This window comes from Vitis riparia, unplaced genomic scaffold (genome assembly GCF_004353265.1).
Source record: "Vitis riparia cultivar Riparia Gloire de Montpellier isolate 1030 unplaced genomic scaffold, EGFV_Vit.rip_1.0 scaffold849_pilon_pilon, whole genome shotgun sequence".
Lineage (NCBI taxonomy): Eukaryota > Viridiplantae > Streptophyta > Magnoliopsida > Vitales > Vitaceae > Vitis > Vitis riparia.
This window is the reverse complement of record NW_023269813.1, coordinates 23638-44967: the sequence shown is the minus strand read 5'-3', so window position 1 is coordinate 44967 and position 21330 is coordinate 23638. Positions and strand designations below refer to the sequence as shown.

General features: G+C 36.5%; 1 protein-coding gene and 1 long non-coding RNA gene across 3 annotated transcripts in view; both read left to right on the top strand.

Annotated features, from left to right (window-relative positions):
* Positions 1-11596, top strand: part of LOC117910779 (putative leucine-rich repeat receptor-like protein kinase At2g19210) — a 56576-nt gene extending 44980 nt beyond the window's left edge. The window contains exons 1-13 of one of the 2 annotated variants that reach the window (XM_034824928.1): positions 927-1107; positions 7093-7642; positions 7781-8262; positions 8619-8757; positions 8920-8991; positions 9186-9257; positions 9346-9426; positions 9609-9778; positions 9893-10089; positions 10205-10331; positions 10835-10897; positions 11007-11196; positions 11497-11596. In XM_034824928.1, coding sequence (XP_034680819.1) covers positions 1038-1107; positions 7093-7642; positions 7781-8262; positions 8619-8757; positions 8920-8991; positions 9186-9257; positions 9346-9426; positions 9609-9778; positions 9893-10089; positions 10205-10331; positions 10835-10897; positions 11007-11196; positions 11497-11578 — 2295 coding nt within the window. In that variant the 5' untranslated portion in view covers positions 927-1037 and the 3' untranslated portion in view covers positions 11579-11596. Of the gene's footprint in view, positions 1-926; positions 1108-7092; positions 7643-7780; positions 8263-8618; positions 8758-8919; positions 8992-9185; positions 9258-9345; positions 9427-9608; positions 9779-9892; positions 10090-10204; positions 10332-10834; positions 10898-11006; positions 11197-11496 lie in introns of those variants that run through there. The other variant, XM_034824927.1, reaches the window with a different exon arrangement.
* A 4275-nt stretch (positions 11597-15871) lies between these two features.
* LOC117910781 lies at positions 15872-17396 on the top strand. Its single transcript, XR_004650786.1, has 4 exons — positions 15872-15902; positions 16181-16243; positions 16332-16546; positions 16736-17396. It is a non-coding gene; the product is annotated as an uncharacterized LOC117910781 (long non-coding RNA).
* Positions 17397-21330: the final 3934 nt, after the last annotated feature.

Sequence of the window (21330 nt, the reverse complement as noted above, 5' to 3'; positions counted from 1 at the left end):
TTTAGCCAAATCTAATTGATTGAATTGCTACCTCATGATTTTAGCACCCAAATATTTTCTTTTCCTATTTGATCATTTCCACATTTGATGCGGACAAATGAAAATTTCATACATTGAGGATAGTGCACCTCAATTTCATAGAATTGGGTGAATAATTCTTCTATCGTATTAATTTTCTTGGCATCCAACCATCAACTTGGCAAGTCTATTCACCCCACAACAAAATAGAAGTCAGACCATTGTAGGTGTAGAGAAAGTCAAGAAGACATTTCATATGTATGATTTGACACCCATACTTACTGACTTTGCAAACTCTTACTTATAAAGTCACGAGGAATCTTGGTAACTCGGACGATTCAATTGAGTTTAATGGATTCCTAACTGAGCCTCTGTTTGAGATGGTATCAGATATCGGATTCGGCCGAGTGTTACCGGAGTCAGCCAATAGTTTGAACCAGTGGACATACCTACATTCTTTAGTAATATTTCTACGTTGGGCGAATTGTCGCTTGTTTTGGTTTGCAGTTTGATACTGTCTTTACAATATTTATATTTATAGAGTAATTTCAGAAACTTCATTTCTAATTAAAAATCTTCTAATATCTAAGTAGTTTCTCGTGATTAAGACATCCAACGCGTTGTCGTGGGCAGGCATCTGCAAGTGGAAATGGGTGAGCAATAGAGATATAGACTTGTATTGACTCTTGAGAACTGGGTTGGAAATGGGTGAGCAATGGAGATATAGACTTGTATTGACTCCTGAGAACTGGGTTGGAAATGGGTGAGCAATGGAGATATAGACTTGTATTGACTCCTGAGAACTGGGTTGGAAATGGGTGAGCAATGGAGATATAGACTTGTATTGACTCCTGAGAACTGGGTTGGAAATGGGTGAGCAATGGAGATATAGACTTGTATTGACTCTTGAGAACTGGGTTGGAAATGGGTGATCGATGGACATATAGATTTGTATCGACTCTTGAGAACTGGGTGATCGAGGCTCCCCTTCATTGCTGAGGAGGCAAACAAGGAGACCAATGGAAATGTTAATTGTTCTTTCTGGATATTTGGCTTTTACTGCTATGGTTCATGGCCAGGATCAATCCGGTGCGCATATCTCTCTCACATCTCATGATTTCTTGCCATCTCCCTCCCCTAGATCTCTCATATGCACTCTGTATGTCCAGGACTAGCTCCGAGGAACTTTCCTTTGAAGAGTTGCTCGCCCGTTTGATAACTGTTTTAAAAAACAGTTTTTAAAAATTATTCTTTAGTTGTCAAACATGTTTTCCTTATTTGTTGTTCCCAAGAACAAAATACTGTTTTTAAAAACAGTTGTCAAACAAACCTTCTTTCTTGTTTCTGTTAATAGATTACATTCAATTGTTACAACCTCTTCAGTGGTAGTATTCTTTCATAACAATTGGGATCATTGGAATATTTATTATTATTTTTTTTTGGGAGATTTACTTTTAAATTTCTTTCTATGGTTTATGCATTATTTTTATATTTCTATTAGTCATATTTATATAGGTTTGAGAACTATTTTTTAAAACAATTTTTTGTGCTAGAGGATAAAAAATACATTTGATAACAAAAAACTGTTTCTATTTATTGTTCTTAATAATATAAAATAAAGTATTTTCAGAATTTTTTTTAGTTATTTTTTTTTTATTATTTTTACTTATTTTTTTAAAATTGTTTTAATAAATAATTAAACAAACATGCAGAATAATTAAAAATATAACATTATATATAAAAAATATAATTTTTAAAACATATTTAAAAATAGGCTAAAAATGTTTTAGGTTTTCAAACAAATTTTTGTTTTATAAAAATCCAAAAACAAATTTCAAAAATTGTTCTTAAAAACTGTATTTCAAAATTATTTTCAAAAATAATTATTAAACAAGCCCTAACATTTTAGTCTAATCTTAAACCTTAAACTATTCTTTAGTACATACTTTATTCTTTATATCTTCAACGAAATTACAAGTAACTATATTAAATTGCAAATATATAAACTAAATAACATGTATGAATCTCCATTTGGAAAACTAATTAATTTAATCTTTGTTACTATTTTTAGGGATAGTAATAGAATGGAGTTTTATAGGTCTTTAATTGTATGCCCATCTCACCTCAATTATTTATATAATTAAATTTTAAAATAATTTAATTTAATTTTCATTTTTTTTATAACACATAAAGGAAAAAAATAAAAAAATCTATTTCTAAAATAAAATAAGTTATAATGATTATTAAATTTATTTGTTTATAAAATATAGTTATTTTTAATATAATTAATTTAAAAATAAATAAATAAAAGAGGGTGGGTGGGGGAAGTATAGGAAATTCTCATTCCGAATTCATATTTTGCCTTATCTAAATTTTTTATCAGAACAAGGATGAGAATTTGTTTATATAAATGAGTTTGGGTGGGGATAATGGAGTCTCGGTCTGTTGAAGAAGAGGAACGGGATGTAACAGGGACCTGGGGCGAAAGGGCTTTGACTTTGATTAGTGATCATATCGAGGGGGAGGGGGAGTCATCAGAGTGTTGGTCCATGAGTTGTCTTGCACAGTTCAGAAAATTATTGGGTATGCCAACAACAGGTTTTGAGAAGGAAATTGGCTTTGCTTAAAAAGCTGAAGCACAAAGAGGAGAAGAGTGGAAAAAGAAGGATCAAGTCTAGGTTCAAAAGGAAGTTGAGGAAGTTAGAATGTTCTGTCAATTATAACAGAACAGGTTGGGGGGAATAGTCAATCTAAAGAGGGGGGATTCTGGTTGTAGTGGATAAATGAAGCTAAAAATCCTCTCTTGGGATGTGAGGGAGGTTAATGACAGTGATAAAAGGAAAGTTATTAAGGCCTTAATCAAGTCCCAGAGAGTGGGTTTGGTTTATCTTTAAGAAACCAAGATTCAAGACATGTCTATGGGTATTGTGCGAAGTCCTGGAGTGGGAAGAGTTTTAGAGTGGGGTGCTTTGAATTCTCGGGCTGCAGCAGGGGAGTTTTGGTTTTTTGGGATAGTAGGGTGCTTGAGTAGGTGGGTATGGAAACAGGATAATTTTCAATATCCTGCTGTTTCAGAAATTGTGAGGATAGATTTACGTGGATATTTTACTGGGGTGTATCCGTGTATGGCCCTATGGTAAGGAGGTTTAGAGAAGACTTTTGGGGAGAATTGGGGCATCAAGGGGTTTTGGGGTGACTCTTGGTGTATTGGTGGGGACTTTAACTTAGTGAGATTCCCAAGGGAGAAAAGCAGAGGCAGTCAGTCGCGGGTAGATATGAGAAGATTTTCAAAGGTCATTGATGACCTAGAACTGAAAGATTTGCCTCTACAGGGGGGTTCGTTCACTTGGAGGGGAGGGTTAAATAATCAATCCCAGTCTGGACTGGTCCAAAGCATCTTGCTTAGACCTGTTTCTGACCACTTTCCTATTCTGCTAGATGAGGGGGATTTAAGAAGTGGCCCTTCCTCGTTTAGGTTTGAGATCATGTGGTTGAAGGTGGAAGGTTTCAAAAATTTATTGCAGTCTTGGTGGTCGGGTTTCAGTTTCAACTGTTCTTACAGCTACATTCTGACAGAAAAATTGAAAGCTTTGAAGGCTAAGTTGAAGGTTTGAAACAAAGAGATTGTAGGACCTCAACAAAGGTCTTTGGCAATGCCTCGTCTGGTAAGGAGAGGACTCTAAATTAGGAGGCTTTGCGGGATTCTGAGGAATCATCCAGAGTGTTGACTGGGGAGGAGCAGAATGATAGGAATCTGGCAAGGGAAGAGTACAAGAACTGGTCCCTTCACAAGGAAACCTTGTGGAGGCAGAAGTCAAGAGAGTTGTGGTTGAAGGAAGGAGATAGAAACACTAACTTTTTCCATAAAATGGCTAATGCTCACAGGAGAAGGGATCAGTTAGCAAAGATTAGAATTAATGGGTGTTGGGCTACAGAGGAGAGAGAGATTAAGGAGGGGGTGGTTCAGGCTTTTCAGGTTCTTTTGTCTGAGACAGGGGAATGGAGGCCTATTGTCAATGGGCTTTCTTTTGAGGTGTCAGGGAATCAAGATGCAGCATATCTGGAGGTCCTTTTCTCTGAGGAGGAGGTGTTCACAGCCCTTTCAGATCTTAATGGAGACAAAGCACAAGGTCCTGATGGCTTTCCTATGACTTTTTGGTAGCTCAGTTGGGATTTTGTGAAGGAAGAGGTGATGGGGTCTTTTAGGGATTCTTATGAAAGGGGCCGTTTCGTGGAGAGTTTGAATGCTACTTTTTTGGTCCTATTCCCTATGAAAGGGGGAGCTGAAGACCTAAAGGGCTTTAGGCCTATCAGTTTGGTGGGTGGTCTCTACAAGCTGTTTGCTCAAAAAGGCTAAGGATGGTGGTTTTTTGCCAGGTTGGAGAGTGAATGGAAGATGTGGAGATGGAGTGGTTATTTTCCACCTTTCGTTTGTCGATGATACGTTAGTGTTGTCCAAACCGAATCAAGACCAGTTAACTTAGCTTGGTTATTTATGTGGTTTGAGGCCATCTCGGGGCTTAGCATCAACTTGGAAAAAAACGAGTTAATTCCGATGGGAAGGGTGGAGAATGTAGAAGAGGTAGCCCTTGAGTTTGGATGCAAGGTGGGAATACTTCCATCATCTTATTTGGGTTTTCACCTTGGGGCCCCTTTGAAGTCTATGGTAGTATGGGATGAGGTGGAGGAGAGGTTTCGAAGGAAGCGGGCCATTTGGAGAAGATAGTACTTATCCAAGGGTGGGAGGCTTACCTTTATTTGAAACACTCTTTCTAGCATGCTGATATACGCATGTCCTTGTTCTATATTCCAAGGACAGTTAGGATGAGGTTGGAATAGATTCAAAGGAATTACCTTTGGGGAGGAGGAACACTAGAGCGAAAGCCGCACTTAGTAAGGTGGTCTATTGTTTGTACAGATAAGAGTAGGGGTGGATTGGGGGTAAAGAATCTTGCTAAGCTTAACAAAGCCCTTCTAAGTAAATGGAGTTGGCAGTTTGCAGAGTATAAGGGGGCTTTGTGGAAGCAAATTATAAGTGGCAAGTATGAGGTGGAAGAGGGAGGGTGGCGATCTAAGGTGGTGAGAGGAAGTTATAAGGTAGGATTATGAAAAACCATTAGAAAGGAATGGGAGCTAATATCTAATAGAGTTGTCTTCTCGGTTGGTAGTGGGCGAAGGGTGAAATTTTGAAAGGATAAGTATGGTGATGTGGCATTGTCTACTTTGCTTTTTATGCTATTGCTAATCTTAAGGAGGATTAGGTGGTGGATGTTTGGCACTCAATAGTTGAACGGGGGTGTTGAGCCCCTCACTTTATGCTCTTAATGATTGGGAATTGGATTTGGTGGAGCAATTTCTCTTGAGTTTGCAAAGGAGGAGGACGTGTAAGGATTAAGAAGATAAAGTGATTTGGTCAGGATAGAAATATGGGAAGTTTTCTGTTAAAGCCTTATATTTGGCCTTGGAGACTGAAAGTTCTGTGCCCTTTCCTGCTAGTGTGATTTGGAATTCGTGGGTACCCTCCAAGGTTAGTTGCTTTGCTTGAGAGGCTTCTTGGGTGAAGGTGTTAACTTTGGATTGTTTAAAAAGGAGAGGGTGGTATTTAGCAAACAGATGTTTTCGTTGTCTTGAAGAGGAAAGGACCATTGGTCACATTCTTGTCCATTGTGTTAAGACAATAGTGTTATGGAATCTAGTGTTCTTTTTTGGTGTGCTTTGGACACTTCCTTCTTCTATTAGAGACATACTTCTAGGATGGCATGGTTCTTTTGTCGGTCAAAGGCAGAAAAAGGTGTGGTGGGCTGCTCCTTGGAAGGAAAGAAATAGAAGAGCTTTTGAGAATGAGGAACAATCTGTTCAAGGACTAGAACTTGCTTTCCATTGTAATCTATAGGATTGGTCTTGGTTGTTTTTAATTTCCGGCCCTTCTTCAGTTGTAGATTTTGTGGATTGGGTGGGTTCTTGTTGAGGAGGATGTAGTTTTTGTTTGTCCTCGTCCTTTTTTTGTGCTTTTAAGTATTTGTTGTATACCTCCCGTGTACTTTGGAATGCTCTTTTGTCCTTTTTTTTTTGTTTATAATATACTTTTGCTTTACTCAATAGAAAAAAAAAAGAATTTCAGTCAAGAAAGTATGTTCAATACGGATAATGAAAGAAATGAGAAGTTATACCAAAGGATGATGCTGACTTTGCCAGCTGAACCTCTCACAGCAATCTTGTTCTCCTCAAACCCTCTTCGCTTGCTTAATCCTCTGTTCTCTTTACTTTCATCACCAACACATGTAAGAGAATTAACTTGAGCTTAATCCATGTGTTCCTTTACAATCCTGTGGTACGACTGAAGAAGATTCTAGAAAAACTTGTAGTTGAGAGGAAGAATTGCATGAAAAATGTGGAATTCTAGGAGAAATCAAAATTTTGATTTCTATTTCCTGGTATCAATTTCAAAATGACCAATGACTGATATTAAAATTTTGATAAGGGACCTCAGAAATTGCATTTGGTATTGGCTTGGGTGCTATCCAGTAGCTGATGTCAAAGTTTAGATATGGATTTTGGTAGTGTGTCTCACTATTTGACACCGTCAAATTTTGCACGTTGCATGGGAATCCCTGAGCCAATCTTTACACACTAAATAATAGGCATTTTGGATGTGTGGAAGCTCTTGAAAAACATGACCAATACTCATCAAAACAAATGCATGAGATATGAACACATATGGCATTTGCGTATTATGCTACCCATGACAAAATTAGGGGTCAACAATTTTTTTTTTCTTGTTCTTCCTCATTTTATCATCAATTTGTGCCCTTTCATATATTTGGTTGGCCCTGTTAGTAATAGTTTCGTTTCCCTATAAAAAAAAAATTCAAAATTATTATATCAGTAGGATCTTATTTTTGTATTTTCTTACTAGATAATTTAAGTGAATTAGTTATATTAACATTGGGTATGATATTTTAGTTAACATTCAATACAAGCTAGATTTTACATTGATCTGCCCCTCTCATGTACTCATATCTCACATGAGCATACTACTTATTGACTTGACAAGGAGAGTTTGAAATTTTGTAGGCTTCATAAGCATCGATTGTGGGATAAATCCGGGTTCCAGCTATTTTGATGCCGCAACTGAAATATATTACATGTCAGACTCAGAATTCATAGACACTGGAATAAATTATGATGTTTCCATGGAACACAGATCCAGGTTTGGAACTCCAGATCAGCAGCTTATGACTGTGAGAAGCTTTCCAGAAGGAACCAAGAATTGTTACACTCTTCAACCACAACAAGGCAAAGATAATAAGTACTTGATCAGAGCTTCCTTCATGTATGGGAACTATGACTCCAAGAATCAACTTCCAGAGTTCAAACTATATCTGGGTGTTAATGAATGGGATGCTGTGAAATTCAACCATTCATATGATATTGTCAGGAGGGAAATTATACATGTCCCAAGAACAGGTCACATAGATGTCTGCCTAGTGAACACTGGTTTTGGGTCACCTTTCATATCGGCATTAGAGTTGAGACAACTGAATAATTCCATTTATACAACTCAATCTGGATCATTGATACTCTTTAAGAGGCTTGATATTGGTTCAACAAGTCAGACAGTCAGGTGAGGCATGCTGTGAGTAGGTCACTAACATTATCACCTATCACCCAATATTCACTACTTAATTTCCTTAATTTCTTTCACCTTAAGCTTGTGTATTTCTAAATGACTTAAACTAACAAATTATATAATTCTCACCAGATACAAAGATGACGCTTTTGATCGCGTTTGGGAACCATTCAGCCGGCCTTATTGGAAATCAGTGAGCACATCCTATAGTAGTGATACTTTAAGTGATAACCACTTCAAACCTCCATCCAAGGTCATGGCAACTGCTGTAACCCCTGGTGATGAAAGATATCCCTTGGAATTCCACTGGAATCTGGACAATTCTACTCGACAGTTCTATGTATACACGCACTTTGCTGAGGTTGAGGAGCTCCAATCCAACCAGTTGAGAGAATTGTATGTATCACTTAATGGTTGGTTCTGGAGTCCTGAACCTATTGTTCCTGGAAGATTGGTTCCACATACTGGATTTAGTGCACATTCCATAAGTGCATCATCTGAGCTATCACTTTCAATTTTTAAGACACACAGATCCACTCTTCCACCAATTCTCAATGCTTTGGAGATTTATGAGATAAAACAGTTGTTTCAATCATCAACTGTCCAGAGCAATGGTATGTGTCCTTGTCCTCATATTTCTTAAGGACTTAAAGAGAATAGGATCTTTGTCTAGATCACTCTCCAGTGCCTATGAATAAGATTATTTAAATTGTGGGAGGCAACAGATAAACCTCCTCTTGACAGATTGGATTTGTTCTGGGACTGTTTATATCTCTGTCTGATTCCATGAGAATGTACTAGATTTAGGATTGGAATTTGTTGATTTGATTTCTTACTTCCAAATTTGCCATACTAAACAATTCTTCCCGATTCTTTATCTGTATTTTTCTTTTCTTTGTGGTTTGTAACATTTGAAAAGCCCACACATGAGCCACTTACATCTTTGTCTATTCTTGGAAATCAAAACTAGTTGATGCTATCAAGAAAATCAAGGCAGTGTACAAGGTGAAGAAAAACTGGCAAGGAGATCCATGTCTTCCCATTGAGTTCTCATGGAATGGCCTGAGCTGCAGTGACAACAGTCCCATTTCCCCTAGCATCGTCTCTTTGTGAGTTTATGCAGCAAAAAAAAAAAAAAAAAAAAAAAAAAGACACAGATTTGAAGAAACATAATTTCAATTAATTATTACTGTAACTGTTATTACATTTTGCTTCTCTTCAGTAAATAGAAAAGATGTCCAGATACTAATGTCACTCTAACTGGTAAGCAGGAACCTTTCTTGGAGCAAGTTAACTGGGAAGATAGATTCTTCATTCTCCAATCTCACATCATTAAAATCTTTGTAAGTACTATATATACATATATGAAGTGGTGGCACTTGGTATGTAGCTAAGAAAAGTTCATGGTAATGGGCTAGAATTTCACCTATTCTTTTGCTTTAGAGGCAATGCTGTCAAGGATTGACCACTTGCATGCACGTTCCCATGGCATATTGAATAAGTACAGCTACTTACTAAAGCAACCCTTTCATTACAGAGATTTATCTTACAATAGTTTGACTGGAGAAGTGCCAAACTTTCTATCTAAACTGCCTTCCTTGAAGACCCTGTAAGTTTTTAAAATCTTTTCTTTGCAAAGCTTTATCTTAATTAATCAGCAAAAGGAACTGATGCCCAAATTCTGTGTTCTTTTGCAGGAACTTGTCAGGGAATAATCTCACAGGATCAGTTCCATTGGCTCTCATTGAAAAATCTAGAAATGGATCCGTGTCTTTGAGGTCTGGTTGCTCAAAATTAACCTTTATTTCAAGTTTTCTTGGTGGTTATTCATTTTATTCTTAGTAGCTGTCCTCAGTTCCAACTTTTCTTTCAGAATCCAAGACGAATTCTTATTTTCCTCTGTTTTGAGAATTTTTTTTTTTCCTGCCACTCTGACATATATTAGCTTTGTTGATGGTAGATTGGATGGCAATCCGAATCTTTGTAAGAAAAACTCTTGTGAGGAAGAGGAGGACAAAGAGAAGTTCAGTAATAATGTTATTGTTCCATTAGTTGCATCCATTTCAGTTCTAGTCCTCTTATTAGGTGAAGTAGCAGCCTTGTGGATATTTAAAAGGAGAAAACAACATGGTATTCTTCTTTGTCTTCTCGGGTATTTTAAGAAAAAACTTGTGACAATGCTGATTGCATTTACAATGCTCTAACTAGCTGTGATATTGTTGTAAATCAACCTAATTAATGAAGGTGGTATGGCATTGGACTCAATGAACCCCCGCCTTAGTTACTCTGAGGTCAATAGAATCACTGGCAACTTCAAAAAGCTGCTTGACCAAGGAGCATCAGCAGAAGTTTACCTTGGCCATTTAAGTGATGGCACTGAAGTTGCAGTCAAGATGCTGACACCTTCATCAGTTCTAGTGTTTAAGCAATTCAAGACTGAGGCAAGCTTCTCTGTACTTGCATTCAAGTGATTCTGATTTTGAACTGGCTATAGTTCAGCTACATAGCTTGACACAAACAAAAACTTGGTTTGACAAGAGTTGATTTGAATGACAGGCTCAGCGGTTGACAAGAGTTCATCATAAAAACTTGGTTTCTCTAATTGGATACTGTGACGAAGGTTCAAGGATGGTGCTCGTTTACGAGCATATGGCTAAGGGGAATTTAAAAGAGTATTTATCAGGTACGTAGTTGTATTGTACCACTGAATGAGATTTCTGGTAAATGTGGTTATTTTAATTCCTTCCATACCCCATTAAAGTTTGGTTTGTTAGAAATAGGTGGAGTTTCAACATTCGTGTCCAAAAACCATGCATTTTGACAAAACCCATAGAATAGTGTTAGAACTAATAATATATTACCTAGTGAGGATTAATTATAGGATGACACCTGCACAAATGAGGGAGCTCTCTTTGTCATGTAGTGCAAGATAGATCTCTCTCTGTAATGTCCTTCTGGTACGGTTCACAGAATACAAAAGTTTGTTTCTGCAGCTTCTTCTTCTTCTTCTTCTTCTCCTCTGTTTCTTCTTCCTGAAATTTATCTAATAGTTCTAAGATAGTACCAAAATAATGGCTAAATTCAAGATTTGAAACTATTATTATGCCACATTTTGATTATTTCTGTGGTATTTTCAAGTAAATGCAAAAGTCTGATAAAGATATAATTTACCATGCATGCATGCAGGCAAAAAAGAAATTGTCTTGAGTTGGGAACAAAGGCTTCAAATAGCAATTAACGCGGCACAAGGTTCACTAATTAATGAGCAGATTAACTTAAAAAAAAATTTCTTATGCCCGTCTAGTTCCTTTTTCTACTATTTTTTCCTGAACTAAGTGAATTGGAATTTGAATTGTAGCATTGGAATATTTACATGATGGTTGCAATCCGCCCATAATCCATAGAGATGTTAAAACTGAAAACATCTTATTGAATGAAAAATTTCAAGCCAAAGTTGCAGCTTTTGGGTGGTCTAGAAGTATGCCCTCTGAAGGTGGAAGCTATGTATCAACTGCAATTGTTGGCACACCGGGGTACATTGACCCCGAGTAAGTACCCTTTGTTATTTCACTGAAAGCCAATGCTATTAAATTGATGAGTGTTGTAGAAAATCAATGACGTGAAACTTATAACAGAATTTGTGTCATCTCAATTTGATTGGGCTTTAAGTCATTGTGGCTCTTGAGTATGAGTTGCTCTTTAAGAATTGATTGTTACTTCTTTTAACATACAAGCAGCTAAGCAATCGAAAATTTCATCAGTACCTTTTCTTTTAGGACAAACTGAATTTCAGTTTTTTTATTTTTTAGTTTAAATCAACTGAGGCTGTTAGCATGTTTTTCATGTAGGTACGACAAAACCTCAGTACCAAGTAAGAAAACTGATATTTATAGCTTTGGGATTGTTTTATTGGAGCTTATTTCGGGTTGACCTGCAATCATAAAGATCACAAAAGAGAGCCCATGTAACATGGCAGATTGGGTTCGCCTAGTCACTGCGAAAGGTGATATAAAAATGATTGTAGATCCAAGGTTACAAGGAGAATTTGACCCCAATTCTGCCCAGAGAGCTGTAGAGACAGCAATGTATTGTGTCCCAGTCAGCTCCATAGATAGGCCAACCATGAGTTATGTAGTAGTGGAATTAAAAGAATGTCTGAAAATAGCCATCGCACATGAAAGAACTGACAACGCAGAAGAGGACCAGGGTCCTGTTAGTATTGAAACTGTCCAGGCAAGAACTGACAATGTGGAAGAGGATCATGATCCTTTTGGTAGTGAAACTGCCCATGAAAGAACTGATGATGCAGAAGAGGACCATGGTCCTCTTGCTGTTGAAGCTGTCCATGAAGTAACTGACAATGCTAAAGAGGACCAGGGTCCTGTTGGTATTGAAGCTGCACATGAAAGAACTGTCAATGTGGAAGAGAACCATGGTCCTGTTGGTATTGAAGCTGCCTATAAAAGAACTGATGATGTAGAAGAGGACCATGGTCCTACTGCTATTCAAGCCGCCCAAGAAAGAACCGACAATGTGGAAGAGAACCATGGTCCTGTTGATATTGAAGCTGCCCATGAACGGATTGATGATGCAGAAGAGGACCATGGTCCTGTTGCTATTGAAGCTACCCAAGAAAGAACTGACAATGTGGAAGAGAACCATGGTCCTGTTGGTATTGAAGCTGCCCATGAAAGAACTGAAAATGTGGAAGAGGACCAAGGTCCTTTTGGTATTAAATCTGCAATGGCTATCCAAGAAAGGTGGAGATATTTGCCAAAAAATTGGTGCATATATATTGTTGAGGACTGCCCAATTCATAGTGCCTTTATTTGGAAAAACACACATTTTTTTAAATTACATGATTTTATAGAGTTCTGATTATCTACAGGATAACCTCTCACCATCTCGTATGGTACAATCCTCTTCCTTTCAATTTTTTTAAATTAGTATGAAAAATTTTAGAAAATTGATTGTTTGCAAGAAGGCATTTGTTGTGTTTAAAGTGACAGGAAGTGCTTGTTTTCTTTATTTTGAGTCATTTTTTCTTTTTCCTAGGAAGGTCTATCTAACAAGAATGAAGTCAAAACAGCCAGTAAATTATAAAAGTTCAAGGAGTATTTGATAACAAATAACAATGATTTTTCAATAGTTCTTGTTCCCACTTTTACATATATTATCTGTTTGACCTTAGTTTGGAGTTTCAATGGGAATCTGGATTTTTGTAGTACAAACTCATATGAGGAGGCCAAGGAAAAGGAGGAGAAGAATATTGTTGTTCCAGCAGTGCATCAATTACTTCATTTGTAGTCCCATCAGGTGAGTTAGTCAACTTAGAAATTCTGAAATGAGATGGCAACATAGTTTACTCCTATTTGTTTTATGGGGCAATTTTAAGAGAAATCTTGTTATACAGAAATGCTGATTACATGTACCATGATTTTACTCTGTAGACATTGTTGTCAAACCTAATGAGGATGATAAAACATTTGAGCCAAAGAACCAACACCTTACTTATTTTGAGGTTGAAAGAATCACTGACAATTTCCAAAAGGAGCTTGGAAGAGGAGCATCATCAATAGTTTATCATGGTGATTTAAGTAATGGCACTGAAGTTGCAGTCAAGAAGCTGTCACCTTCATCAATTCTAGGGTCAAAGCAATTCAAAACTGAGGTAAAACTTCTCTATACTTGCATTCAAGTTATTATGGATTTGAACTAGCTATAGTGCAGTTACTCATTACCAGACAAACAAAAAGGAAAATCAATTTGAATGTTGTTGATTTGAGTGACAGGCTCAGCTTTTGACACGAGTTCATCATAAAAACTTGGTTTCTCTATTTGGATACTGTGATGAAGGTTCAAACATGGTGCTCATTTACGAGTATATGGCAAAGGGGAATGTAAAAGCATATTTATCAGGTAGGTAGTTGATTGTACCCCTAAATGAGATTTGCTGTTAATGTGCCTCATTGAAATTTGATTAATCAGAATAGAATCAATTTAGACATTCATGTCTAAAAATCCCATATTTTGACCGAACCATGGAGTAGTTCTAAAGATAGTGCAAAACTATGGATGAAATTATGATTTGAAACTACTATTCTGCTAAATTTTGATTATTTCTGTTATATTTTCAAGTAATTGCAAAAGCGCATGCAAAAAAAAATGATTTATTATGTCATGCGTGCAGGTAAAACAGAAGCTGTCCTGAGTTGGGACAAAGACTTCGAATAGCAATTGATGCAGCACAAGGTTTGCCAATGAGCAGATAAAATAAAAATTTTCTTATAGTTGTGTGGTTCCTTTTTATGCCACTTTTCCTAAACTAAGTTAAAGTGGAATTTGAATTGTAGCACTGGAATATTTACACAATGGTTGCAACCCACCCATAATCCATAGAGATGTCAAAACTGAAAACATCCTATTGAATGAAAAATTGCAAGCCAAAGTGGCAGATTTTGGGTGGTCTAAAAGTATGCCTGCTGAAGGTGGAAGCTATGTACTAACTGCAATTGTTGGCACACCTGGCTACCTCGACCCTGAGTAAGTGCCCTTTATTACTTAAATAGATTGCTATGAGACTGATGGATGTCTTAGTAAATGAATAAAGAATATTAATGAAACTGAAAACAGAGTCTCTATTGCCATTTGAGTTCTGATTGACATTTTTGTTGGTTAGCATGCATTGATCCTTAAGAACTGACTGTCACTTCTTCCTACAAACAAGTACCTAAGGCTAATCAAAATTTTATCAGAAACTTCTCTTTCAGAACAAACTCAAGTTCTTTTCTTTATTCATTATCAAAATCAACTGAGGTTGTTGGTGTGTTTTTCATGTAGATATCACAGAAGCTCAGTGCCGAATGAGAAAACCGATGTTTATAGCTTTGGGATTGTTTTGTTGGAGCTTATTTCAGGTAGGCCTGCAATCATAAAGATAACAAAAGAGAACCTATGTAACATAGCAAATTGGGTCCGCCCCATCATTGCAAAAGGGGATATAAGAATGATTGTAGATCCAAGGTTACAAGGAGAATTTGAGACCAATTCTGCCAGGAGAACTATAGAGATAGCAATGTCCTGTGTATCATTCAGCTCCACTGAGAGGCCTACTATGAGCGACATAGTAGTAGAATTAAGAGAATGTCTAAAAATAGTGATGGCCCATGAAAGAACTAACAATTTGGTAGAGGACCATGATTCTGCTGGTATTGAAGCTGCAATGACTGCTGAAGAAAGGTAGAATAATATTTGTCAAAAATGGGTACATATAGTTTAGACTGCTCAAGTCATGGTGCAAATCCTTCTTTCTTTGGTGCACTTTATTTGGAAAAACACTCTTTTGAAATTATATGATTTTATAGAATTGTGATTATTTGTAGGATGACCTCTTTTTTGCTTATCTCATGGTACAATCCTCTGAAAATATTTTGAAATATGAGAATTTTCAGAAACGAAGATTGTTTGAAAGAATTTGAGATGTTTAAAGTTTTGATTCAATTCTTTTTCTTCTTCTTATCCAATATGAATATGTGTTGAAATAGTAAGTAATTATCTGCTTTCATGCCAGTTTGGATGGAAATCCGGATTTCCATAAGACAGACTCGTATGAGAAGGCTAAGGAGAAGGAGGAGGAGAAGAGGATGGAGAAGAAAAAGAAAATAATTGGTCCAGCATGTAGATCAATTGCTTCAGTTTTAGACACCTCTGGTGCATTAAACAACTTGGGAAGATCTAAAAAGAAATTGCCACATGGTATATTCTTATCTGTCTTGTGGAATTACTTTAAGAACAACTTGTGATACTGAAGTGCTGATTACATGTACTATGATCTTATCAGCTAAAGATATGAGTTACTCCAAAGTTGCAAGAATCACTTACGAAATTGGATATGGTGCATCTGGCCCGGTTTACCTTGGTCATTTATGCAATGGAATTGAGGTGGCTGTCAAGAAGCTTTCAGCTTTAAATAGAGGATTCAGGGAATTTCAGACACAGGCAAGCTTCTCTATAGTAGCATTCAAGTTATTCTGATTTTGAACTAGCTATTGTGCAGTTATACATTGCTTGATGCAAACAAAAATTGAAACTTAATTTGAATATTGCTGGGTGTTGGTTTGGGTGACAGGCTGAGCTGTTGACAAGAGTTCACCATACAAACTTGGTTTCTCTGCTTGGATACCATTTTGAAAGTTCAACCATGACACTCATTTATGAGTATATGGGCCGGGGAGCTTAAGAAAGTATTTATCAGGTATCCATTTCTCTAATACCCCTCGATACAATCTGTAATTGTATATGTGGGCAATTCATCTCTCCTCAAGCCCCATTGCTTTTGATAACATGACTCACAATAGAAACCAATTAATAACAAAGCTATGGCTTATATGAAGATGTGAAACCACTCTTCTGCTAATTCTGATTATTTTTGCAATATTTTTAAGTACAGATATTATCAGGGTTTCCTTTTATAGCCAAAACTGCAAAAACACAAAAAAAGAAAAAAATAATTCTCTTATGCCATGAGTGCAGATGAAAATGAAGCTGTTTTGAACTGGAAACAAAGAATTGGAATAGCACTTGATGTAGCGCAAGGTTAGATTGTGCTCTCAGATGAATGGAGAAGTTTTCTTCTATACCTCTAGTTGTGTTTCATAAATTCTTTTCCTATACTAATTACCAGGGAATTTGAATTGTCGGACTGGAATATTTACATAATGGTTGCAAGACACCCATAATCCACAGAGACATTAAATCCGCAAACATTTTACTAAATGAAAAGAACAAAAAATTGCAAGCTAAAGTGGCAGATTTTGGGTTGTCTAGAAGTGTGCCTAATGAAGATCCTGCTTATTTATCAACTGTGGTCGTTGGCACATGCCATTACCTTGACCCCAAGTAAGTTTTCAAGGTTTACTTCATTGGAATGCAATGTCGACTAACTGATGGATATAGAAATTCGATCAGTCACTAAACTAAAAATATTCTAATTGACTTTTAAAAATCAAATGAAATTCTAATTTTGGGAACTTGAATTCAAGTTTACTTTTCAATAGTTCTTCACTTTTTTTTTTCTTCTTCCCATAGGTATTTCTTAACGGCAGGGTTGAGTGAGGAAAATGATGTCTATGGCTTTGGGATTGTTCTATTGGAGCTTATTTCAGGCCAACCTGCAGTGGCAAAGAGCAGCGCGGGCACAGTTCACCTACTCCAATGGGTTCCTCTCCTGCTCCTTGATACGGGGGAAATCACGGCTATTGTGGATCCAAGGTTAAATATTGAACGCTTTGACATCTATTCTGCCCGGAAGCTTGTACGAACAGCGATGGCTTGTGTAAAACGTAACTCCCCGGAAAGGCCAATCATGAGTGATGTAGCAGACAAATTAAAACAGTGTATGAACTATTTAGCAAGAACAATTGGGGATGAGAAAAAGTAGTATCCGCCTCAGTCCTTTTCACGCTGACTCTGATATCCAATACCATCTTTAACGAGGATTCAGTCAAGATTCTGAGCTAAGATGCTGAGACCGATGTGCCTCGAAACCCTCTGAGTCGATGATTGAGACTGCGACTTTGAACCATGTCTTAGAGGCAATAGCATACCAAGCAAGGTAGAAATATTTGTAAATGCAGCGCTTACCATTGTTTTAATGATTATTTCTCAGGCTTTGGTGAACATCTATATGTATTTTGAATGATAATGCTCTTGCCAATTCTATAAAATAAATTGAACCCCATCATCTACCTGTAAAGAGTTGTGCTTCAATTAGATGAATTCCTTTTTTTGTTTTTTACTTGGTAGATCTTTAATTTGAGTATTAGGATGTGTTTTTGCAATATTTGAAAGAAGAAAGAGATTTTACTCTGGGCAGGTAGCAAAGAATATTGTATTAAAGTTATTATTAGCATGGCATATATAGCCCATGTCATGCCAAGAAAGCATAAGGTTGGAGTTGTGCCAAAGCCCAAATTAACAATTTCAGACATATTTTTTAGGACTAATAGCAACTCTTAAGTATTCCAAATTTGTAGTCTTACTTCTTGAGTCATCATTTTTTAAAGGAGTGACATTGTTGTAAACCTAACAAAGATGTGGCCATAGCTCAAAACATCTTAGGCTATGTTGTTGAGGTTTGCATCTAAGGGTTTTATGCACACATGGTGCCATATCTCATAGGTTTGTGTTTATTAGGAGCTATGCTTTTGAAGTTTTATTTATTTATTTTATTGTTATTATTTTTACTTTTTTAAGGAAATTAATAAAATCTTAACACAATGAGAGAAATTCTACCTAAATGGGAAGCCTCAAATAGAGTCCACACAAATATGGGTTGCATTGAGTTGAATCCTTTCGATTGAATAGAATTATTTATAGTGATCTTCACATACAACTTTAATGGAGACTTGAGGAATTTCTTAGGAAGTTTTTTTTTTCTATATAAACCCTTAAATATGGATTTCATATCAAATGAAATATGAGAAACAAATTTATTAAAAAATATCAAATTTATTCTTGTTTTCAATATAAAATCTATCATACAAAAAAAGTAGTTACTTTTGAATTAAAAAAAAATAGAAGTTCAAAGTGATGGTGAAGGAGTTCCTTCAATCACCAACTGAACAAAGTGATGGTGAGTTTGTAACTTTTTATACATACTTGAACCATAACTCAATTGTAACAACCTGCTTTCAAACTTGTATATATTGTGTGTTTTGGTCTCATGCTTTATGTAAATATTGTTTGTTTTAAACCATCATAATTTTAAAACCAATCTATATAATTAAAAAGAGTTCATACATAAAGAGGAACCTAAAGCCCCTTGGACCCTCATGGTTGCTGCTCTAGGTCTTTAGGCCCTTACGAGTACTTTTGCCCTAGGTCCTTAGGCCCTTGCGGCTTCCACTTTGAGTCCTTGGACCCTCATGGCTTTAAAAATATGTGTACATAGTTAAAAAAAGTTTATATATATATATATATATATATATATATATATTGTGTCTTATTAAGATAGAGTCAAACAAACTCTTATATTAGAATCGATAATCAACTCTAATACCATTTATAATAACTCACTTCCAATTGTGTAGATATTGTGTGCTTTTAAAGGAATCAACTCTAATAGCATTTATATTAGTATGTTTCCAATCATGTAGATATTGTTCGCTTTTAAAAGGACTTTTATAACTTTAAAACACATCTATATATAATATTATAAACTTTTTTTTCTATATGCGAAATATCATAACAACCAGTATTGATATCAACCAATACTAATGATATATGCCTTTAGTACCCCTTTTAGTTGTTTTCATATGAAAGGGAATTTGTCTTACATTTTTGGAATTGTAGTTGAAGCTATCGGAACGTAAAGTCAGTGTATGGAGTGAAGAGGAACTGGCAAGGTGATCCTTGTGCTCCAAAAAAGCACTTATGGGATGGCCTTGAGTGCAGCTACAGTGGTTACAATCCCTCAGGATCATTTCTCTGTGAGTTTTCTGCCCTGGAAAAACAAGCTAATGTGATGGACTAATGTGAATTATTGAATTTTCTTCTTAATGAATATCATTCTACTCTGTGTCCAGGGACCTGTCTTCAAGTGGGTTGTCCGGGAAAATAGACTCTTCACTGTCCAATCTCGAATCCTTACAGTACTTGTAAGTATAAAGTAATACAATGAAAATCAAATATAACATCTGTGAACTCCATTTTTCAACACTTTAATTCTCTAACTGTACTAGTTATTTCATTATAGAGATTTATCAAACAATAGTCTTAACTGGAGAAGTGCCAGATTTTCTCAGCCAACTGCCTCTATTGAAGACCCTGTAAGTTAATGAGATTCATTTTTTCGACATAATGTAAGTATTTTTTTGGCAAACATATAGAGAAGGGACTGAATCTGTTAGAATTTGAGAATTTTATAGATACTTTAAGAAATGTTTTGTTAACAGTAGGATTAGTTGTAATGGTGTGAAGATCCGTATTTTGTGGAATTTGTTTTTGAAAAAGCTAGATGTGTTAGTTGGGTTTGGTATTGACTCAACAGCAATGTGCCTAAAATTGTAATATTTATATATCAGCTTATGAATGAAATCGTGTGTTCACATGGTATCAGAGCACCAAAAAGATCTTAATAGGACCTGTGAGTAAAAAAAAAAACCACCGGCAAGGCTTTCTCTAAAAACCCTCATGGCTTCCAGCAATACGTCTGCTCTTTCAACCCCAGTTTTCAATGGTGAAAACTATCAAGTTTGGGCTGTTAAGATGAAAGCTTACCTGAGAGGTCTTGGTTTGTGGCAGTGGGTTGAAACTGAAAGGCAAGTACAGCCTTTGGGAAACAATCCAACCCTCAATCAAATCAGGGCTCATGAAGAAGAAGAAGCTAAAGCTCCAAGAGCTTTATCTTACATCCATGTTGCTATCTCAGAACAATTTTCACAAGGATTATGGCTTGCGAAACACCAAAAGAGGCGTGGGACAAGCTCAAGGAGATGTATTTGGGGAGTGACAGAACTAGGCAAATGCAGATTCTGAATCTGAAGAGGCAATTTGAAGTTTTAAGGATGAAAGACAATGAGTTCATCAAAGAATATGTAGACAGGCTCATGGAAGTTGTTAACAAAATCCGGCTTCTTGGTGAGGATCTAACAGACCAAAGGGTTGTAGAGAAAGTTCTAGTGAGCTTGCCTGAAAGATTTGAGTCCAAGATCTCTTCACTTGAAGACTCAAAGGATTTAACCAAAATTTCCTTGGCTGAGCTTGTTCATGCTTTTCAAGCTCAAGAACAGAGGAGATCAATGAGATAGGAAGAAAGCAATGAAGAAGCTTTTCTTGCACTGCAAAAAAGAAAAGCTTCTCAAGGCAGAGAGAAAAAGCAATCTGGTGAGAAGAAAGATAAAGAGAAGAATGAGGGCCAAGGAAGGAAAAGTGGTGGCAAGAAGAGATATCCTCCATGTCCTCACTGCAAGAAACAGAGTCATTCAGAGAATTTTTGTTGGTATAGGCCAAGTGTACAATGCAGATCATGCAAGCAATTTGGTCATGTAGAGAAGGTATGCAAGAATAAAAATGATCAGCAAGGGGAGCAAGGACAACAAGCACAAATGGCTGAAAATCAGCAGCAACAGGAACAATTGTTTATTGTTACAAGTCATGCAACGAGCAGCTGCACAGAAACTTGGCTTATTGACAGTGGTTGTACAAACCACATGACTCCTGAATTGAGCTATTTCAAGGAGTTGGATCAGTCATATAAGTCGAAAGTGAAGATTGGAAATGGAGATTTGGTTGATGTCAAGGGCAAGGGAGTTGTTGCTGTTGAGACTCCAACAGGTATTAAATATGTCTCAGATGTGTTGTTTGTGCCTGAAATTAGTCAAAGCTTATTAAGTGTGGGTCAAATGCTAGAGAAGAATTATTCTTTGCATTTTCAAAAATGTCCTGCACCGTTGTTGATAATGTTGGTTGTAAGTTGATGACTGTAAAAATGAAAGACAAAAGCTTTCCAATTAAGTGGAAAGAGACTAATTTGCATGCCTATACGACTGTTGTTGATGAGTCTGTGTTGTGGCACAAGAGATTTAGCCATTTTCATTATGCTGCACTTAAACACTTGCATCAGAAAGGCTTAACACGAGGCCTACCTGTCATTTGTGATGAAAAAAAGGTGTGTCAAGTCT